This window comes from Ylistrum balloti, unplaced genomic scaffold (assembly GCF_031769215.1).
Source record: "Ylistrum balloti isolate Yb309-2 unplaced genomic scaffold, AGI_CSIRO_Ybal_v1 Utg370542, whole genome shotgun sequence".
NCBI classification, from domain to species: Eukaryota; Metazoa; Mollusca; class Bivalvia; order Pectinida; family Pectinidae; genus Ylistrum; species Ylistrum balloti.
This window is the reverse complement of record NW_026782344.1, coordinates 433,670-452,447: the sequence shown is the minus strand read 5'-3', so window position 1 is coordinate 452,447 and position 18,778 is coordinate 433,670. Positions and strand designations below refer to the sequence as shown.

Below are 18,778 nucleotides of genomic sequence, written 5' to 3'. Positions count from 1 at the left end.
GCCCTGGACCCCCTTTTAAATCATACACTCCTAAAATTCATTGGCTACGCCATTGATAGGTGTATTACAATCAATTCCGAAGTTCAAATTTTTACAACATACTACACTATTAGAAGGCAATCTCACAAATCTATCGTCCTGTTTAATTAACAACGTAGAGAGTTTTGAAATTTATAATAAATTACACTGTTTAAATTTTTCTTAATTTTTAACCTCGATGAAAATATTCACCATTAGAGTATAGATAACTGTACTCAGCTAGTCTTAGACAACGTGTCATTAAACGACCGGTTTATCTCCATGTGATTTCTAAAGATCACAAATCAACTGAATATTGAAAAAAATAAATAGTGAAATAAATAAAACGAAAAAAACCGGCCTTGGAAAAGCCGGAAGACTGTAATTCTCATTACACAACATGCGTACGGTAGATTACAGTTATATTTTTTATTCATCGTAAACTTATACAGTTCATTTATACAACATTTGTATCAAACTTAATTACAACATTTTTTTTTTCATTTCATTCAATTAATTTTCTACTAAATAATGATCCCTTAATTAGGTTGCCTAATGTATCAATTTTCCTAAATAACATTTTTGTGTTAGAAGATGATTAAAAACCCAACTTATTTAAAGACAGAAGGACTCGATCGATAGTAAGGCTTGATATAATTAGATCTCTTTTTAGAATAAAATGCTACCCGTCCTCTATATCATTACAGCATACGGGGTAAATACGAAGTTGGCTTGGAATGTTCCTTTGTCTGTCCGATTTGATAAGAAGACAATATGAAGATATGATTAATAGGAATAGGGTTAGAAAGATAAGTTTGCAGTGCTAAATGATCTACAACGTGTTTGTATATAACAAATTTAGGAGACGAAGCATAAGAAATTTCTGCTTGAAATTGTCGATCAGACATTGTTTTACAAATGTTAAGATATTGGCATGATGGGGGGAAACCCATAAATCCATCACACCTAATGCGCCTAGTTCATGTTCGACTTTCGCAACCTTTTTTTCATAATTCGTGTTAGCCTCACATTCGCTATACATATACTCGTAACTTCCTTTTAAAATGCAGTTATTGGTAAAGGTTAACTTACACCAAAACTTAAATATTCTTAATTTACGCAAAAGAGACAACGGGACTCTCCCAAGTTCAAAGTATAAGATAGGATTTGTTGCCGACCGTTTAACTCCAAAAATATTTTTTACAAAAATCTAATTGTATGTTCTCTAAGTCGGGGGAAGTATGGAATCTACATAAACTTCTCTGCTCTAACTAGCAACACTTCCTATATACGTGTCAAATAGAGTTAATAATGTGGAGAAAGTCCAATACATAGGTACACAAATATGTTTCAGTGAGAATACTGCTTTCCTACATTGGAATCTGTTTTTGCGATGAGTTAAAGTTACCGTTTAAGTATATCAACAAGCCAAGGTACCAAAAACTATCTACATTTTCAAACAGCTGACCATTAAAGTGCCATTTTTCATCTTGTGATAATCTACAAAACTTTGGTTTTAGATACATTGACTAGAGACCACTTTTCAGTGTAGTTACGAAGTTTGCCAGCATTGACTGTAAACCATGTATACTTTCAGAAAATAAAACCATGTCATCTGTGTACAAAAATAAAAATAGTGACATGTCTTGTAATTCGATTGGCTGTAACCGGTCTGTAAGAAATAAGATTCACCATCGTTAACAAATAAGCTAAACCGGATCGGAAGATTATCTCCCCTTGTAAAATCCCAGTCACTTTAAAAAAGGAAATATTTTCCCTCTAACGAGTGCACACGATTTGATGTGACTATACAATGGTTTTACTACCGACATAATTTTACCACGAACTAACTTTTTTATAGTCAACAAAACAACATTACAGTTTTTTTCTTATTCACAAATGAATTTATCAAAAATAGCAAATATTGCGTCGACTGTTCCCATGCCTGAACTGACATCAGATTGGGCTTTCGATAATATATTGTTCTCGCATGTTCATTTACTGAACCTCGTATCAAAGATACTAGTGAATAATTTGAGTATACATTGAGGCTAGATCCTCGATAGTTAATGGGGTCAATCATGTCACAATTAAAGCCTCAGATATTATTCTAGGGAAATAACCAACTCTATACACAGCAATAAACATTTTGTGCAACAGGGTAAGAAACAATTGCTTAGCTTCAATAAAACTAATTTAGAAACAGGTCCAATCCGTGACCTAACTCTCTTTTAAAGTTTTTTGATTGCCAGTTCGATTTCAGTAAATGAGATATCATAATCTAGCTTATCAACTATTACTTCATCACTACAGACAAAACTCCCATCAGTGTTACCACTTTCACCAGTAAAGTTTTAAAGTAATCATAAAAATCAACAAGATTTGCATTTGATTTTACTTGAGATTACTTTCTAAAATTTTTATAAAAAAAGATCCATCACATTGCCTTGAGCTTTCAAATATGATGGTTTTACCTTACGCTTAAACGTCTCCTACAGTCTCTTACTAGAAATAAGGGCGTCATAATTTTCTTGAGGGCTATGGCAATGCGCTTTAAGGAACACAACGAATGTTATTGAAAGTGAACAATGAACACAAACATAGTTACGTGCACCACCTTATCAAATTAAATAGCCTATCTGATCTTAAATAGCACTATCGACACTTAATCACGATTAAAATTTTATGTCACTATGGAAGTATGAACCCATTGTCCAGTCGTGTGACATCCAGTTGATGTAGAGAGGTAGAATGTCATGATCTTTAGGTAATCAGTTCTTTTCGAATTAGAGAGACGAACTGATATCGCTGTTTTCCAATCTTAGTATAAATTTTTATTTATGTTTACTTTTTGAAATATCATTTTTTGTTTTATTTCTATACATGGCCGATGGTGCATTTACAATGTACAAAAAATAATGAACCTTCAACTGTGGCCAGTTGTGTTTGTTTGGTGTTTTTTGATATCCAATTGTTTACCAACTTGTGTACATGCATCATATCTATTGCAGTTAAATATTTCTTATAATAAGTAATAATGTTGTGTGGCAAAACCCCATCATTTGTACTTTAACGTGAACAGTAAAATTGACATAATCCGCAATTCTTAACATCTAAAAGTTGTATTTTTTTTTATGTACAGGTTTGTCGGCTTAGCGTATAATTTTGCAATAAACATCATCATGAAATGGGCGTTTTCACACTATCTATTTATAAACTGCAAACCCCCAATCATTTCTACTTCAACGTGAACAGTAAAAATATCTTCTTAACATCTAAAGTTATATTTTTTATGTACAGGTTTGTTGGCTTAGCAGGTGATTTTGTAATAAACATCATCATGAAATGGGCGTTTTCACACTAACTATTTATAAACTTCCTAATCTTATGGTTACGCCCCCTCATTTCAATAAAAATACGTCGTTATTTAATCGTATCTCTCTACATATTGAACTCTTAATAGAAAATACACTAGTTTTATTGTGGTAGTACCTGCTAAATAGTGAGTTTATCGGATTAAACATAAAATAAACACATGTTGTTTTTCAAAGTGATGTTTCAACAGAAAGATTCAGGCAAAATTTGCAGAAAGTGTGGTTTTCAAAAACCCTACAAAATTAATTCCAAATATCTTGGCGACTAAGACAGCATTTTTTCTTCGAATAACATGTACAGAAGAAAAATCGATGACATTTTACGCACGATGCATAATTAGGGATATTATTCAATTTGGATTTAAAATCAAGTACAGTATATGTATGTCAGAATGTTTTATAGTGTATGTAATGTAATCTGAAAGGTCTTACAACACTGCATATTTCACATTTCAATTTCATTATTGTTCCAATTAGCAATTATTCTCATTCTCAGGATCCATGTTAGAGCGAACAATGATATTTTCTAGAATGTTGCTCATTGATATGTCTAGTTTTTTTGTTTGTTATTTATTACCTTGTTGTATTTCGGGAACTTGGCATTATTCTCTTGGGTTGATCAATACTTTGTATGGCGGATGTCAATGAAACAGATACCGCCTAACCTTCTGGATCTTATTACAGTTGTCTTTCGTTGTTCTATCCATTAGTTTCATCGAATTTGAATGACGACTTAGTTGTTATGTTGATATTTTCTTTATCTTTTTGGATAACACACAGATAAAAAACGAAAAACTGACAAAAACACCCGATTATTACATTTTACGATAAACTTATTACTGATAACAAACTTCATACACATCTAGGTCTTGCTCTTATAGTGATGATGCCAAGTGGAATCAACACATATCTAATATCTATGAAAAGGCATTTAAAAGTGTAAGTATCTTAAGGTTAATGAAAAACAAAATTGATAGAAAATCTCTTACTACCTTGTATACTTCGTACATTAGGCCAATTATTGAATACGCAGATGTTTTGGATAACTGTACACTGGCTCAAACAAATATTGGAATCCATACAACTAGAGACTTCTACATTGATTACAGGTTTACGTAGAGGGATATCATATGATAAATTATATAGGGAACTAGCATGGGAAACTCTGAGTAGCAGAAGATATAAACATAAACTTATCTTAATGTGTAAAATAATAAATAATGAAACTCCAGATTACTTAAGTGAAATAATTCAACCATATATACATGATGAAACCCAAGACAGATATCCCTTGCGTACAAATATAATTTTTGATCACCCATTGTTTCGCACAGTAAATTATTATGAAAGTTTCTTTCAATGCATGTTTAATGAGTTTAATAGACTTGCCCCAGATATAAGTAATATCGATTCCACATCTCAGTTGAAAAGGTTATTGAACAAGAATCAATATGTAGACTTATGTATGCTTTTAGATTTCTAGGTAATCATGTTACAAACATTATACTGTGCCAGTTAAGAAATAACGCTAGTAATCTTAACTATGACCGTTTCAAAGATCATCTAATAGAATCTCCAATGTGTGTGTGCACTCAATCTTCTGAAACTACCCTACACTTCTTCTTTGAGTGCAATAGAAATACCGATATTCGACAGACCTTACGACAGAACTTGCATCATGATACTATTAATCATTTATGTGTAAAGGTCTTATTACATGGTTGTGTTCTTTGTAATGATATACAAAATAGAGTCATCATATCTAATGTTTCAGATTTTATTTCACATTCTAAAAGATTCCCATTTTTCAATGCCTAATTTACAATCATTCCAATGATGCACGACTTTATTTCCATAATGAATAATTATCTAATTGAATGCGGTATTGTAAACATCCTATATGTACCTTTAGTAATTCCTATTTATCAATTAAACCCCTAAGTTGACTATTACTATAGCAGTACTACACATACCTGATGTCTTATTATGAATTATCATCTCTTACATTTTCCCTCCTATACTAGAATTAAATACAATGTAAGTCTGGTCTGGACAGCTAAGATGGCTACTTTCACTTAAGTAACTATATGAAGTAACTCCTTCTTATTTAAAAAAGCAATTTTCATATTATAAATAGCACTTGTTGTAACCTTACTTACAAACTATGTACATCTAGTTGCTGAAATTGGGTTTTAAATCCAAACAGTGTTGGCCAGTGTGTTGTGCATATGGACTTTGTGTGGCCTTATCTGCTGGGAGAAAAAAACTAATTTCAACAAATATTTGAACTCATCAAACCAAAATTAAGAATAAGAAACTATCTCAGACGTGATCATCTTGATAAATGCTCAAACTCAATAGACATAACATTGGGTTACTTCCTCATATAATTCTGATCTAATTTGTTTACAATAAGGAGTTACTTCCCCTTATGTCTTTCTTTAACAAAATTGTATATATATATATGTCTGTTTGTTTGTTTGTTTGTTTGTTTACCACAGGTTGTCACCTGAAGGAGAGAACTTAAATAGACAATGCCTGATGTCCAATTCCTTTTGACATTTGTCATATAAAATTTGTTGAAATTGAAATTAAAAAATCGAAAATGACCATCTTCGCTCTGATTATGTTACTGAAAACATTGAGTAATAGTACTATATAAGATGATAATATTATGCATTAAACGAAATAAAGTAAGTATTAGTAATAAATTTGTACGAAATTTTCTTTAGTTTTTTTACAATGCATGCAAATACGCATGGAAGTAAGTATGAAAGTACTACATATTTACCACTAGCAACAATGTGACATAATTGTACAGGTATCAAGCGGGTACATGGAATGTACATGAACACATAATGCACACTGAGTGACTCAACACCTTGATAAGATTTTCTAATGAACTTTTCCTCTCCAACACTAGTTGTAATAATGTAAAATTAATATTTTCCTGAATATGTTATTTCCGTTGATTTTGCGGATATTTTGAACTTCTTAGTATAAGTGAATTTCATGATTACAAATTATCTATTCACTGAAATGGAATGTTGACGACGGTGTCTCTTTACACACAGGCACTCGAGGCCAGGATATTATTTTTTAAACATTGATTTTTGTTTTAGCACTCATGACTGACGTTATTTAAACGAAATATCAGCAGAATTCAAGTTTATGTGTATTTTTAATGATATCCGTGGAATGCCTAGGTGTATCTGTACGGATAGGTTTGTCACTGAAATGTAATGCCGATATAGGTGTACCTGTACACAGAAATGTAATGCCGATATAAGTGTATCTATACACTCAAATGTAATGCCAATGTCGGTGTATCTGTACACTGAAATGTAATGCCGATATAGGTGTATCTGTACACTGAAATGTAATGCCGATACAAGTGTATCTGTACACTGAAATGTAATGTCGATATAGGTGTATCTGTACACTGAAATGTAATGCCGATATAGGTGTATCTGTACACTGAAATGTAATGCCGATATAGGTGTATCTGTACACTGAAATGTAATGCCGATATAGGTGTATCTGTACACTGAAATGTAATGCCGATATAGGTGTACTCATTCTGGGATCGAATGTACAAAGTTTATAGTTTGTTAATTCTTTAAAAAAGCAAAGTTCACTTAAAACCACTCTATGATAAAACTCTCAAAAGCCGATCACTGTGTTGAAGCCCAATAATTGTCCATTCCACCTGTGGTAGCAATTACATTATGCTTATGAGTAGAAACGGCAGCAATGACGTCACCAAAGTGCCAAAAGACGTAGACGGTTGCGTTGCCATGGATGTCACCCCTGTAATGAATCAATGATACAGTACAGTTGTTTTTACATCAGGCAGAACATGGATGATTGAATAATGTCCGACCATGTCAAGTTATCAAACATAGTAGATTGACACCTTTTGATATTCACAGAAGAACAGTATAACAAGTAACACTTGGTTCGATATTCAAGGCATTTTTCTCGATATGACGCTTTTCGTGTCGGCAACTGACAGACGAACTCAAGACACGTAGTTTCGAAGATAACGGGGACGTTTTAGGGTCATCATAATGATTTCACTGGAAAATGTTATTGTGAGTATGAAGTCGGTTGTGTTTGATGGTCGTTAGTTTGCCTTGTTGTTTCTTTGCTGTTCACCTGATTTTGGAACCTGACCTTATTTACTTGAATTGGATTTACATGATGGGCGTCTTCGATTAAGCGTAAGACTCTTACCCATCGGGAACACCTGGTCATTTTCTCCTTTTTCAGGAGTCTCTTTGTCAATCATTTACTTTGCCCATATCTTGCTCTAATTTCATTGAAGTTGAATTTGAATTAAAATTCATTTGATATATTGGTATTTTCTTTGTTTTTTTTTCTGTCTTTTGTTCTGGACATACGCTATAATACTGCATCGATCTTGCCGAATCATACCTATACTTGAACACTCACGTATCAATAAACGTACCTGGAGAAACACATTCAACCTCCACTTCAAGATACTTGTAGATGCCGTAGCAAGGATCCTCTCCAAACAATTCTCTGTCGGCGGTAATTGTACACTGTGATCGGCCCTCACACATTCGTCTGATAACACTCAGAGACCGAGGAGAGCTGCACGTCGTCGTGTTATGGAGCCGCTCCAAACCATAGGGATGGACACACACGGTGGCGGATGTCCGACCGTAGTTAGCGAAGGAAACATGAAGAACGGTGCCCGGCTGGTGCAGACAACCAATTGTGTGTGTCTTGAGTTCACAGATGAAGCCATACTCTGTAACAGCAACATACAAACTGTACTTTGTAAATACAGTGTAAAACTATCGACTGTTAATTTTTACTTCAGTTACAACCGTTTCATCTACAAGAATAAACCTTTAAAAAACACAGAAAAAGAGGAACCCATGACAGTAAATCGCTGAACTGTGAAAGATGTAAAGTCTATATGTGTATATCTGTATGGAGAACAATGATGTACATCAGATATAAACTTCGTAATTAGTGTTCCGTATATCACCACAGATTAAAAAAAAATTACAAAAAAAGACATAAATGTGATTTTTCTGTAGATCCAGAACTACATGTTCTGAATGTGAACAAAAATTAACATTTCAATGACCGATTTGGCTAGAATTTCTCCCACTAAGGTGACGTTTTACAAAGTACATCATTGTCATGTAGCTATTAAAATGTCTATAGGAAAATACCTTCAGATATTTGTAGATATTTGTAGTCCGTAATACTAATTGGGTTGTCGCATTTGTTTCGTTCTAATGATACCTTGCTTTTCCATCGATGGTACAACGAGAAAACGAAAGTTACTCATATATATATATCAACAGGTTAGATCACTGGGATCTTAGCAGTGAATATAGTCATATAGTCATTCTGTACTAGTTGGCTCAAAATATTTCGGTTTAAGCCCAAGCTCTATTATATGTAACAAAGAATTACGAATTACCTGGGACCTCCTGATATATGCCGATAATTCATATTGCATTAAAAAATAAAGGAATTCTGTGGTCCCATATATTTTTTATTTTATTTTTTATCTTTCCATCGAAAATTATACATATCCGCAACATGTGAAAAAACTTTGAAGTTGGTTGGGCGGAATATCTAGAGCATTTACTACTGCAAGTATTCTATAATAACTATCTGTAAAGGTTTCATAGAAACAACCTCATCAAATGGTGACTAGAGTGATCAACAGCTATATTAATGTAAAACCGAACATCACAACAATATTATAGGTGCTTCATTTTGAATTCGCAAATTTTATTTCTTCTGTTGACATATGTACACATTGATTATTATTTAGGATATTGATATGTACAAATCTATTTATATCAAATATTTATAAATTAAATTCATATAGCATTATTTAGAAATAGCATTATATTACAGATTTTCTATGATCGCGTTGAACTACTGCCGATGTTTATCAGTTCCATTTGATTTCGCACGAGCCTAATGTTTACAATGTGACGAGGGCTGATTGTGTGCTTAGTGTTGAAAAAGTTAGCAGAGAAGTCCTTTTCCAGCTCTGCTATTCCCAGACTATTTGCATAATAAGGTGTCAATACCGATATGGTAGTAACACTAGGGAATGATGCCCCTTCATATGCTACAGTGAAAAGGTGGTTGGCGTGGCAGGCAGAGTCTTTGGGATGACACCCGTCCTGGAAGGCCTGTCACTGTTGCAACCACAGAAATGGTCAATAAATTGCATTATATTGTTATGGCTGAGAGGCGACTTACAGAGAGGCATATAGCCAGTATAGTTAGGATTCCACAGAAATGAATACATTCCGTTCTTACGGATGATATTGCAATGAGAAACTTGTGACAATGAAGGACACCTGGCGATCTTTGTCTGCCATTAACGATTGTAACCCTGAATTGATTTAGCATCCGCCGTATTCGCTCCATCAGACTTCCATCTATTTCAAAAATCGATAAGCTTCATGTGTCAAGTGCGATTAAATTACCTATCCAGAATGAAAAATGTCTTTGTCGACAGAAAACAATTTTGAATATCATATCCTATTTGATTATTGCCCTACCAATAAAGTATTCGAACACGCGTTGTCATCTCTGCCATCACAACATGTAACTAGAATGAAACATGTGTCCTGAATCCTTGGTACTTACCCTTTTCACAGCGGACTTCTTGGCCAGCATCATTGAAGAATCTAGCAATGCATCCTCCGCAGTATTCCGGTCGACATCTAGCGGTACGGTCGGACTCACAGAAAACCATATCCTCTCCAGCTAGACATGGGTTTGTGCAGTTTGTAAACAGGTGCTTCCCGTTTGAACAGGCTGAAAGGAAACATCTTTGTAAATCTAGTTTAATAGAATTGAATTCACTTCATTAATTTTAGTTTTCGGATCTATTCATTGATAGAAAATACAACACCAAAGCGCAATCAAGCTTGAGCACTGTTTTTTGTTTTAAGCATGTAATTACCAGCATCCGATCGCCCGATGAGATTGATATACAGGACTATCCCTACCAACAGTGTACCTGGACCTTCCATTGGACACATCCTGCAAATCCACACCATTATTCCTTAATGTCAAGTCACCTTTTTTCAAAGTTTTAATCCTCTATACCAGTATGTATTTGTTTGAAGAGGTTACGCGCAAGGTTTTCGTAAGTTTGACGAATTTACGCGCAAGGTTTCCGTAAACGCGTGCAATATTTCCAGAAAGCTTAAATCGAAAGTGAAACGTTTTGCATAAAAGAATTGTTTTCTTAAATTTGGAATACCTTGTTGATCTTACACATATACATGCAGTTAAATATACATGTATAGCTGTTGTATCAGTCGTGGGCAGTGGACCAAGGAAATGATGTAAAGCTCCATTATATAAACTAACATTGATTAATTTGAAATTAATCAGATAGGCAACACCAATCCCCAATAAGATCTGTGACAATATAATAGTTAACGACTATTTAATTAAAACTAACCTTTTTGCGTTGAAACATATCTATCCTGATCTGATTATAAATATATCCCAACTAATTTAAATTATGGAAATATCTTATCAGGAATGTTGTGTACAGATACCTAGTATTCAAGATATAAGTGTGTACATTCAGAGAGATCTATCTGGAGTATCTGCGTTTAGATATACAAACCTTATCTGAATCTTTCATAATATTACTATTCTTATTACATTTCTGCGATAAATGTATGTTACAAACGTAAAAAGAAAGTTAGCTTATAAGAATCCAAGATTTCATCTGACCCATTATTGATATTATGTCGAGCGTATCTTCACTCGGCTGGCTTTATTCAGTAACGAGGATTAGTGTTTAAGGCGAGATATTTGATCAGGTATATGTATCATAGATTTACGAAAGGCATGCAAATGAGTAGAACCTTTTTATGACTTTACAACTGCGTCATACATCTGTTAAATTATTCTAGGGTTAGTCAGTGATGATGAGAATACAACCACGAATGAAAATCTTAATTGGTGGAATAGATGTAAGACCAGATGAGGAGTTGCAACTAATCCTAGCAAATATTTATATAAAGTTCAACATTAGGATTAGTTCTAAATGAGACGTAGATGTGTAGTTATGTAGATGTGTAGGTATGTATGTGTGTATTTATGTAGATGTGTAGGTATGTATGTGTGTCTTTATGTAGATGTGTAGGTATGTATGTGTGTATTTATGTAAATGTGTAGGTATGTATGTATTTATGTTGATGTGTAGTTATGTAGATGTGAGGTATGTATATGTATATAGATGTGTAGGTATGTGCATATATAGGCGTGTAGTCTTGTAGGGATGTAGATATATGAATATGCAGACGTATATGCATGTAGGTGTATAAGGATGTGGACTTGCATGTGTGTAGATTTGTAGGTATGTAAACGTGTAGGTCTTTAGATGTGAAGGTGTGTAGACGAGTAGAATATGCAGATGTATTTGCATGTAGGTGTATAAGTATGTGGACTTGTATGTATGTGGACGTGTAGGTATGAAGATGTGTAGGTTTGCAGATGTGTAGATATGTAAACATGTAGGTAGTCAGATGTGAAGGTGTGTAGACGAGTGGACATGTAGATGTGAAGGTGTGTAGACGATTAGGTATGAAGATGTGTAGGTATGTAGATGTGTAGGTATGTAAATGTGTAGGTGTGAAGACGAGTAGGTATGTAGGTGTGTAGACGAGTAAGTAGGTGTGTAGACGAGTAGGTATGTATATGTGTATGTACAGTATATATATAAGTAAAAATGTAAATGTGTAGATATGTAGATGTGAAAAGGTGTAGCTATGTAGGTATGTAAATGTGAAGGTGTGTAGATTTGTAGATGTGTAGGTATGTTGATGTGTGGATATCTGGATGTATAGTTATGTAGCTGTGTAGGTATATAGATCTGTAGGAATATGTATGTAGATGTAGGTATATAGATATGTAAATGTGTAGGCTGTAGGTATGTAGATGTAAAGGTGTAGAGATTTGTAGATCAGATGTGTAGGTATGTAGATTTGTAGGTTCCAATTTTCGTGGTTTGGAGGAAAAAATAACAGAAGAAACTAGGAAATTCTTAATTGATTTAATGGAAATTCCTCGAAAATAACAACCAAATACAGTATGTCCATGAGGCCCCACCTCTTAAGCTTAAGAATTTTCTAGTCAAATGTTTCTCAATCAGGGAAGTGTAATCAATGAAAAGATAATGATCAAGAATTTGAGCTTTTGACATGTCTTGAACATCTTTCCTTTAAAAGAATTTCTTCTGCGAAAAAAAAATTCTATTTAAACATTAGAATACTTGATTTTAAGCTAAAAGAACACCCCAGTGCTTTCTGAATGACAGTACAAGTGTATGGATGTGAACTATATTCGATGCATTTCGTAAAGTTATTCATAAAACACACAAGCAATAAACCGAAGAAAGGATTAATTTCTGGTTGAGTTGAATTTAGTGGTAAGATCTTCCAACAGAACATAGGCATGCCTATGGGAACTAACTGTATCTTTCTCTAGGCTGGCTTGTTTTTGGTTTCATTCGAAGGTCCTTCAGTTTCACTTTAAGATACATTGATGACGTCTTGTCTTTAAAAACAAGAAATTTATTGGCATTTTTCATCGTATATACCTACTAGAATAATTTGAAATCGAGGTCGAAAGAATCTCTGATCAGCCGCCTCAAGTTTTTCCTAAAACGAAAGCGGAACAAGAAGTGACGGCTTTCCTATAAGCTGTATTGTATCAGTTCCCAGAAGTACATTTATATCATTTTCCCTTTAGACTGCTCCATTTTTAGATTCATTAGAAGTAGTGTGTCTGCTATATGGAAATGTTATGAACGGCATCATAATCTCACCGGGAAAACTTTTTCCTCGTGTGATTAATATTTGAATGATTGATATTTTTGCTCGTAATAGTAATTTCTTCTAGCAAAAGATATTGGACGGATGCAATTAGATAAAATTCCAAACCAATGATTTTTTTTTACCAAAAATATACCGTTATCCTTCAATAGGCTTCATACGTTGATCTAGGACTGTGTTTTTATTGGGTCTTATTAGTTAATTCCTTATATGTCACATCTCCATGGTGAATGTCCTCGATATTCTAGAGTAACAAATGTTAACCGGAAGGCTGTTATGCAAACTTGCCTGCGTTTCTGTGTATTAAGTTCTTGTCTGATAGCAATCGACTATGGTTAGGTAAATCTATATTACACACACTAACTACATGTTTACATGTGTCTGTATATACGTGTGTACCGAGCGTCACCGATTAAAGATAAATGAAAAACACAAACCGAAAGTAGGAGCGATGTGTGATTTCCCGGAAATACGAACATCCTAAGAACGCCCACAATCAGTGAACTGATAAAAACATAGGTTTTATTTCGAGAATGTCATGACTGGGGCATCGAACGAATCACACAGTTCTGACAGTGGTTTGGAACGCAACTGTCGACCGGAATGGGGCCTTTGGACATGTGTGTCAGCAAATGTCTGTGGCTTAACGAGTACAACTCTGTGGTTTCTTGTTCTGCTGCCACAGGTTTACAAGAATTTCCGCCGGAAGTCTGTGGTGGGGTTGAGTATCCTGTGGGCGACAGCCAACTTTACAGCTTCCCTGGTGAATATATTTTTTGTTTATCTTTTCGCCAGCCTGCCCATATACTCCTCTATTAATGCGGTGTATATGCCCATTCTGGAGTTTACTATTCTTGTGCAGTTTTGGTTGTACAACACGGAGTTCTCAGCGAAATCTAAATACTGCTACGCTGCAGGATGTGCAATCATGTGGGGAACTATCATCACAGTGCAGCTGACAGCACGCAAGTTCGCCGAGATGCAATGGGTAGCCATTACACTCTGGTGTGTGGAGACACTGCCACAGGTATTATTCTAACTTTATTTTCATACTTTTGCTTACTTAAATGGTCTATAAATGTATCGGTTAACTAACTAGACTATACAGAGAGCGAATGACGATTTAACTTAAATTTGTACGCAGATAAGGAGTTTGGATTTGTATTCTCTTGTTTAGTCTAAACATTTATTTTATCCCGATAGTGTGTAAAGAGAATTGTGAATACTGTGGACTTATACAATATGCATAAACTTTTAGTCCTTTTTTCAGATTGTTCTTAATCTGAAGCTGCGTTCTACCTCGGGTCAATCAACGCGCTCAGCTGTGATAGCGACGATCGGAAAGATGACCGACTTCCTAGCGACTTATGGTCTAGTGATTCCATTGCAGTACGTGGTGATGACATATTTCTCTAGCTCGGTGGCCTACATTAACGGTATCCAGATAGCATGGTACTATCGCAGAGGACACTCTGGTGGAACCTCTGAACTACCAAAAGCAACTGTTGAAGACAATGATTTTACTGAAGGGAACATCCAATCGTACGATGTCGCAAGTGAAGACAATGCAGTGATGAGTCCTGAAGATGACGTCGAATATACGCCCCTTTGTTCCGGAACCATAGTCAGGTGGCGACATCCGAACATATCAGGAACGTGTGTTATAAGAGGTGCTGTTATTGGGTTCCTCATATCATCCTTGGCGCTGTTCTTATTTGGCCTCGTTGTAGTGACTGCTTCCGGCTATAGCGCACTAGCGCCTTTATCGATAGCGTCTGTCCTTACGCTCGCGTATCTTTACTATCATACCAGCATAGGCCAGAGATTTCGTCAAATTTGTGTGTATCAGAAAAATTCACAATAAAGATTAATAAGTATGATTAAATAAAAAAGATATTATTTTATATAACATTCTTATACAAATTTCGAGTTTCGCGTGGTGTTTGTCCTGGTCAGATTGTATCCACAAGCCAGTAACAGCAGCTTAAAGTGACCACCTACCTTCTGTGGCCATCTACGTCCGTGATCTTGAAAAAACCATTCCTTAACGGGTACACGACAGTGATTATCATCTGATACATATGTTACGTTTTGGTAAAAAGGTTTCGATTTCCCAGGTAGTGAGGACAGACAGCACACTAATTACGATATTTGTGACTAGTGATTTCAATTGAAAACGAAGTCAATTGCAAATATACTTTTCCTGCAATAAGACGAAATACAAGTCCAGCCTCTCTAAATCTTTTCTTTGAAGTGGGAAAAATCGCAGTTCTCTCCAAGAACCTCGAGTATCGTTACCTGGTGTGTACTGACAGACGCTCCTAGATTGTCTTCTAATTTGTACATATTTTTTTCATATCTTACATGTCCTGATATATATATGAAAAAACCAAAGGAATTTTACCCGAAAACGAAGAGTTATGAATTGGAAAAACAAACCAAAATTTATTTTAAGAAATCAGCACAAACAAATGCATCAAAAATGGGATTAAATGGACCAAACATTTCCACATGTTTTTAACTGTTCCAGAAAATATTATCTTTACAAAGCTGGAGTCATATTTTGTCTCCGACATTCCACCAACTTCAATGTCAATACAATATCGTGGACTGATTGGCCATCATTTACAGAAGGTTGACTCCCTGGGAAGTGCTAGTCCATCATCTGTATGTTTACAATCAACCTATAGGACTGATGGTCTCCAGCACAAAGGTCATGTTGCTAGTCTTTAGGAAGTGATAGTCCATCATCTATATGTTTACGGTCAACCTATAGGACTGATGGTCTCCAGCACAAATGTCATGTTACTAGTCTTTTGGAAGTGATAGTCCATAATCTATATGTTTACAATCAACCTATAGGACTGATGGTCTCCAGCACAAATGTCATGTTACTAGTCTTTTGGAAGTGATAGTCCATAATCTATATGTTTACAATCAACCTATAGGACTGATGGTCTCCAGCACAAATGTCATGTTGCTAGTCTTTTGGAAGTGATAGTCCATAATCTATATGTTTACAATCAACCTATAGGACTGATGGTCTCCAGCACAAATGTCATGTTGCTAGTCTTTTGGAAGTGATAGTCCATAATCTATATGTTTACAATCAACCTATAGGACTGATGGTCTCCAGCACAAATGTCATGTTACTAGTCTTTTGGAAGTGATAGTCCATCATCTGTATGTTTACGGTCAACCTATAAGACTGATGGTCTCCAGCACAAATGTCATGTTACTAGTCTTTTGGAAGTGCTAGTCCATAATCTATATGTTTACAATCAACCTATAGGACTGATGGTCTCCAGCACAAATGTCATGTTACTAGTCTTTAGGAAGTGATAGTCCATCATCTATATGTTTACAATCAACCTATAGGACTGATGGTCTCCAGCACAAATGTCATGTTACTAGTCTTTTGGAAGTGATAGTCCATAATCTATATGTTTACAATCAACCTATAGGACTGATGGTCTCCAGCACAAATGTCATGTTGCTAGTCTTTTGGAAGTGATAGTCCATAATCTATATGTTTACAATCAACCTATAGGACTGATGGTCTCCAGCACAAATGTCATGTTGCTAGTCTTTTGGAAGTGATAGTCCATAATCTATATGTTTACAATCAACCTATAGGACTGATGGTCTCCAGCACAAATGTCATGTTACTAGTCTTTTGGAAGTGATAGTCCATCATCTATATGTTTACAATCAACCTATAGGACTGATGGTCTCCAGCACAAATGTCATGTTACTAGTCTTTTGGAAGTGCTAGTCCATCATCTATATGTTTACAATCAACCTATAGGACTGATGGTCTCCAGCACAAATGTCATGTTACTAGTCTTTAGGAAGTGATAGTCCATCATCTATATGTTTACAATCAACCTATAGGACTGATGGTCTCCAGCACAAATGTCATGTTACTAGTCTTTAGGAAGTGATAGTCCATCATCTATATGTTTACAATCAACCTATAGGACTGATGGTCTCCAGCACAAAGGTCATGTTGCTAGTCTTTAGGAAGTGATAGTCCATCATCTATATGTTTACAATCAACCTATAGGACTGATGGTCTCCAGCACAAAGGTCATGTTACTAGTCTTTAGGAAGTGAAAGTCCATCATCTATATGTTTACAATCAACCTATAGGGCTGACCCAAAGTATGAACATGAGTCAACAGTTTCAAGTTGTTTATCATAAAATGTAAATCGAGCTTGATTCCTACATTTCCATTTTGTAAATATCATAATTTTATCTTATTTTTATGTGTATTAACATTTAACTTCCGGATTTTACAATTATCATTAAAAATGTTTAGAGCTGTCTGTAAACCTTTAGATTCAGATAGAATTACAATGTCATCTGCATACAAGAGAATAAACATTTTCAAAAATACATCAATATTTTCTGAGAAGAAACCATCTACTTCTTGAAGACACCTCATTTCTGATAAGACGGATGGAGAACGGGGATAAAAAAAAGGCCTGCCGCCGAGGTGTGAAAGTTAACTGCCCTGAGACGCATAGCAATTAGTACATATATCCTGGATAAACTTAATGATGATGAGCCAAGTGGTACACGGGCCATTTTGGCGTAGACAGACGTCTGCAATATGACTTGTGAACAAATAATGGCAATATTGTGAGAAAAAATTACTTTGGGAGGGGAATTCGTCAATTTAGACGACATTATTTGAGTTTCTCAATATATCCCTGCATATTTATATAGGTATATGTACAAATGTGTGTGCACTTGAATGTATCTTCATTAAAGTAGGATATGGAATAAATTTTCTGTATAACATTACACATAACAATTGTCAATACATTGCCAGCAATTTTGCCTGTTTAAGGGAGATAACTCGTACTGCACATTAAATCCCAATCGGGTTCAAGTCGGGATAATCATGTTACCTGTACATTCTATACATAGGACCAAAGTCAGACTGTGATAAACATACTCGACCTTATATATCCTTTACAGAATAACAACAATAGATTATTTTTATCATTGTATATATTTTATTTTTATTTCTGTCATATCAAGAAATATTTATCATTGGTACAATGCTAACAAAGACGTTAACTGTAGAAATACATATATGAAAAGAAAGAGAGTTGTAAGAATACAAAATGTACACATAAGTTTAAAATTTCGGTGTCGATTAAAGAATGTAATGAATATAACGACACAGCAAAAAATCATTTATCCTGTAACCATAGTGTCTATTTCAATCAATATGGCTCCGTACATTCTCCAGGAATAAATCTATCAGTTTTTCTTTTTTTCTAAGTTTTGTTTTGATGCCCAAGTCTGCTAATTTAGCCTTAATTTCCGACACAGACAGTTCATTTAATTCGTCAGAAGTACTTTTATCGCATTTCTCGGGGATGTTTGTTTTGCTTTGAATTTCTTCCAAAATTTTTTGTTTGTTTTTTCTCTTCTCGTGTCAAAAATACCTTTTCCCCAGCAACCAGCGTTCCTTTTCTCATAACATCTGGGCAACCTTTTCA

At 34.8% G+C, this 18,778-nt stretch overlaps 2 protein-coding genes across 2 annotated transcripts; one reads left to right on the top strand and one right to left on the bottom strand.

Annotated features, from left to right (window-relative positions):
- Positions 1–7,066: 7,066 nt before the first annotated feature.
- Positions 7,067–10,465, bottom strand: LOC132556072 (uncharacterized). The gene is made up of 4 exons (XM_060220461.1): positions 10,369–10,465; positions 10,050–10,220; positions 7,848–8,169; positions 7,067–7,202 (listed from the first exon to the last, which is right to left on the bottom strand). Exons 1-4 carry the CDS (start codon positions 10,463–10,465, stop codon positions 7,067–7,069), a joined length of 726 nt encoding a protein of 241 aa, XP_060076444.1.
- A 3,294-nt stretch (positions 10,466–13,759) lies between these two features.
- LOC132556050 (uncharacterized) lies at positions 13,760–15,191 on the top strand. The gene is made up of 2 exons (XM_060220442.1): positions 13,760–14,288; positions 14,532–15,191. Exons 1-2 carry the CDS (start codon positions 13,800–13,802, stop codon positions 15,123–15,125), a joined length of 1,083 nt encoding a protein of 360 aa, XP_060076425.1. The 5' UTR covers positions 13,760–13,799; the 3' UTR covers positions 15,126–15,191.
- The last annotated feature ends 3,587 nt before the right edge of the window (positions 15,192–18,778 follow it).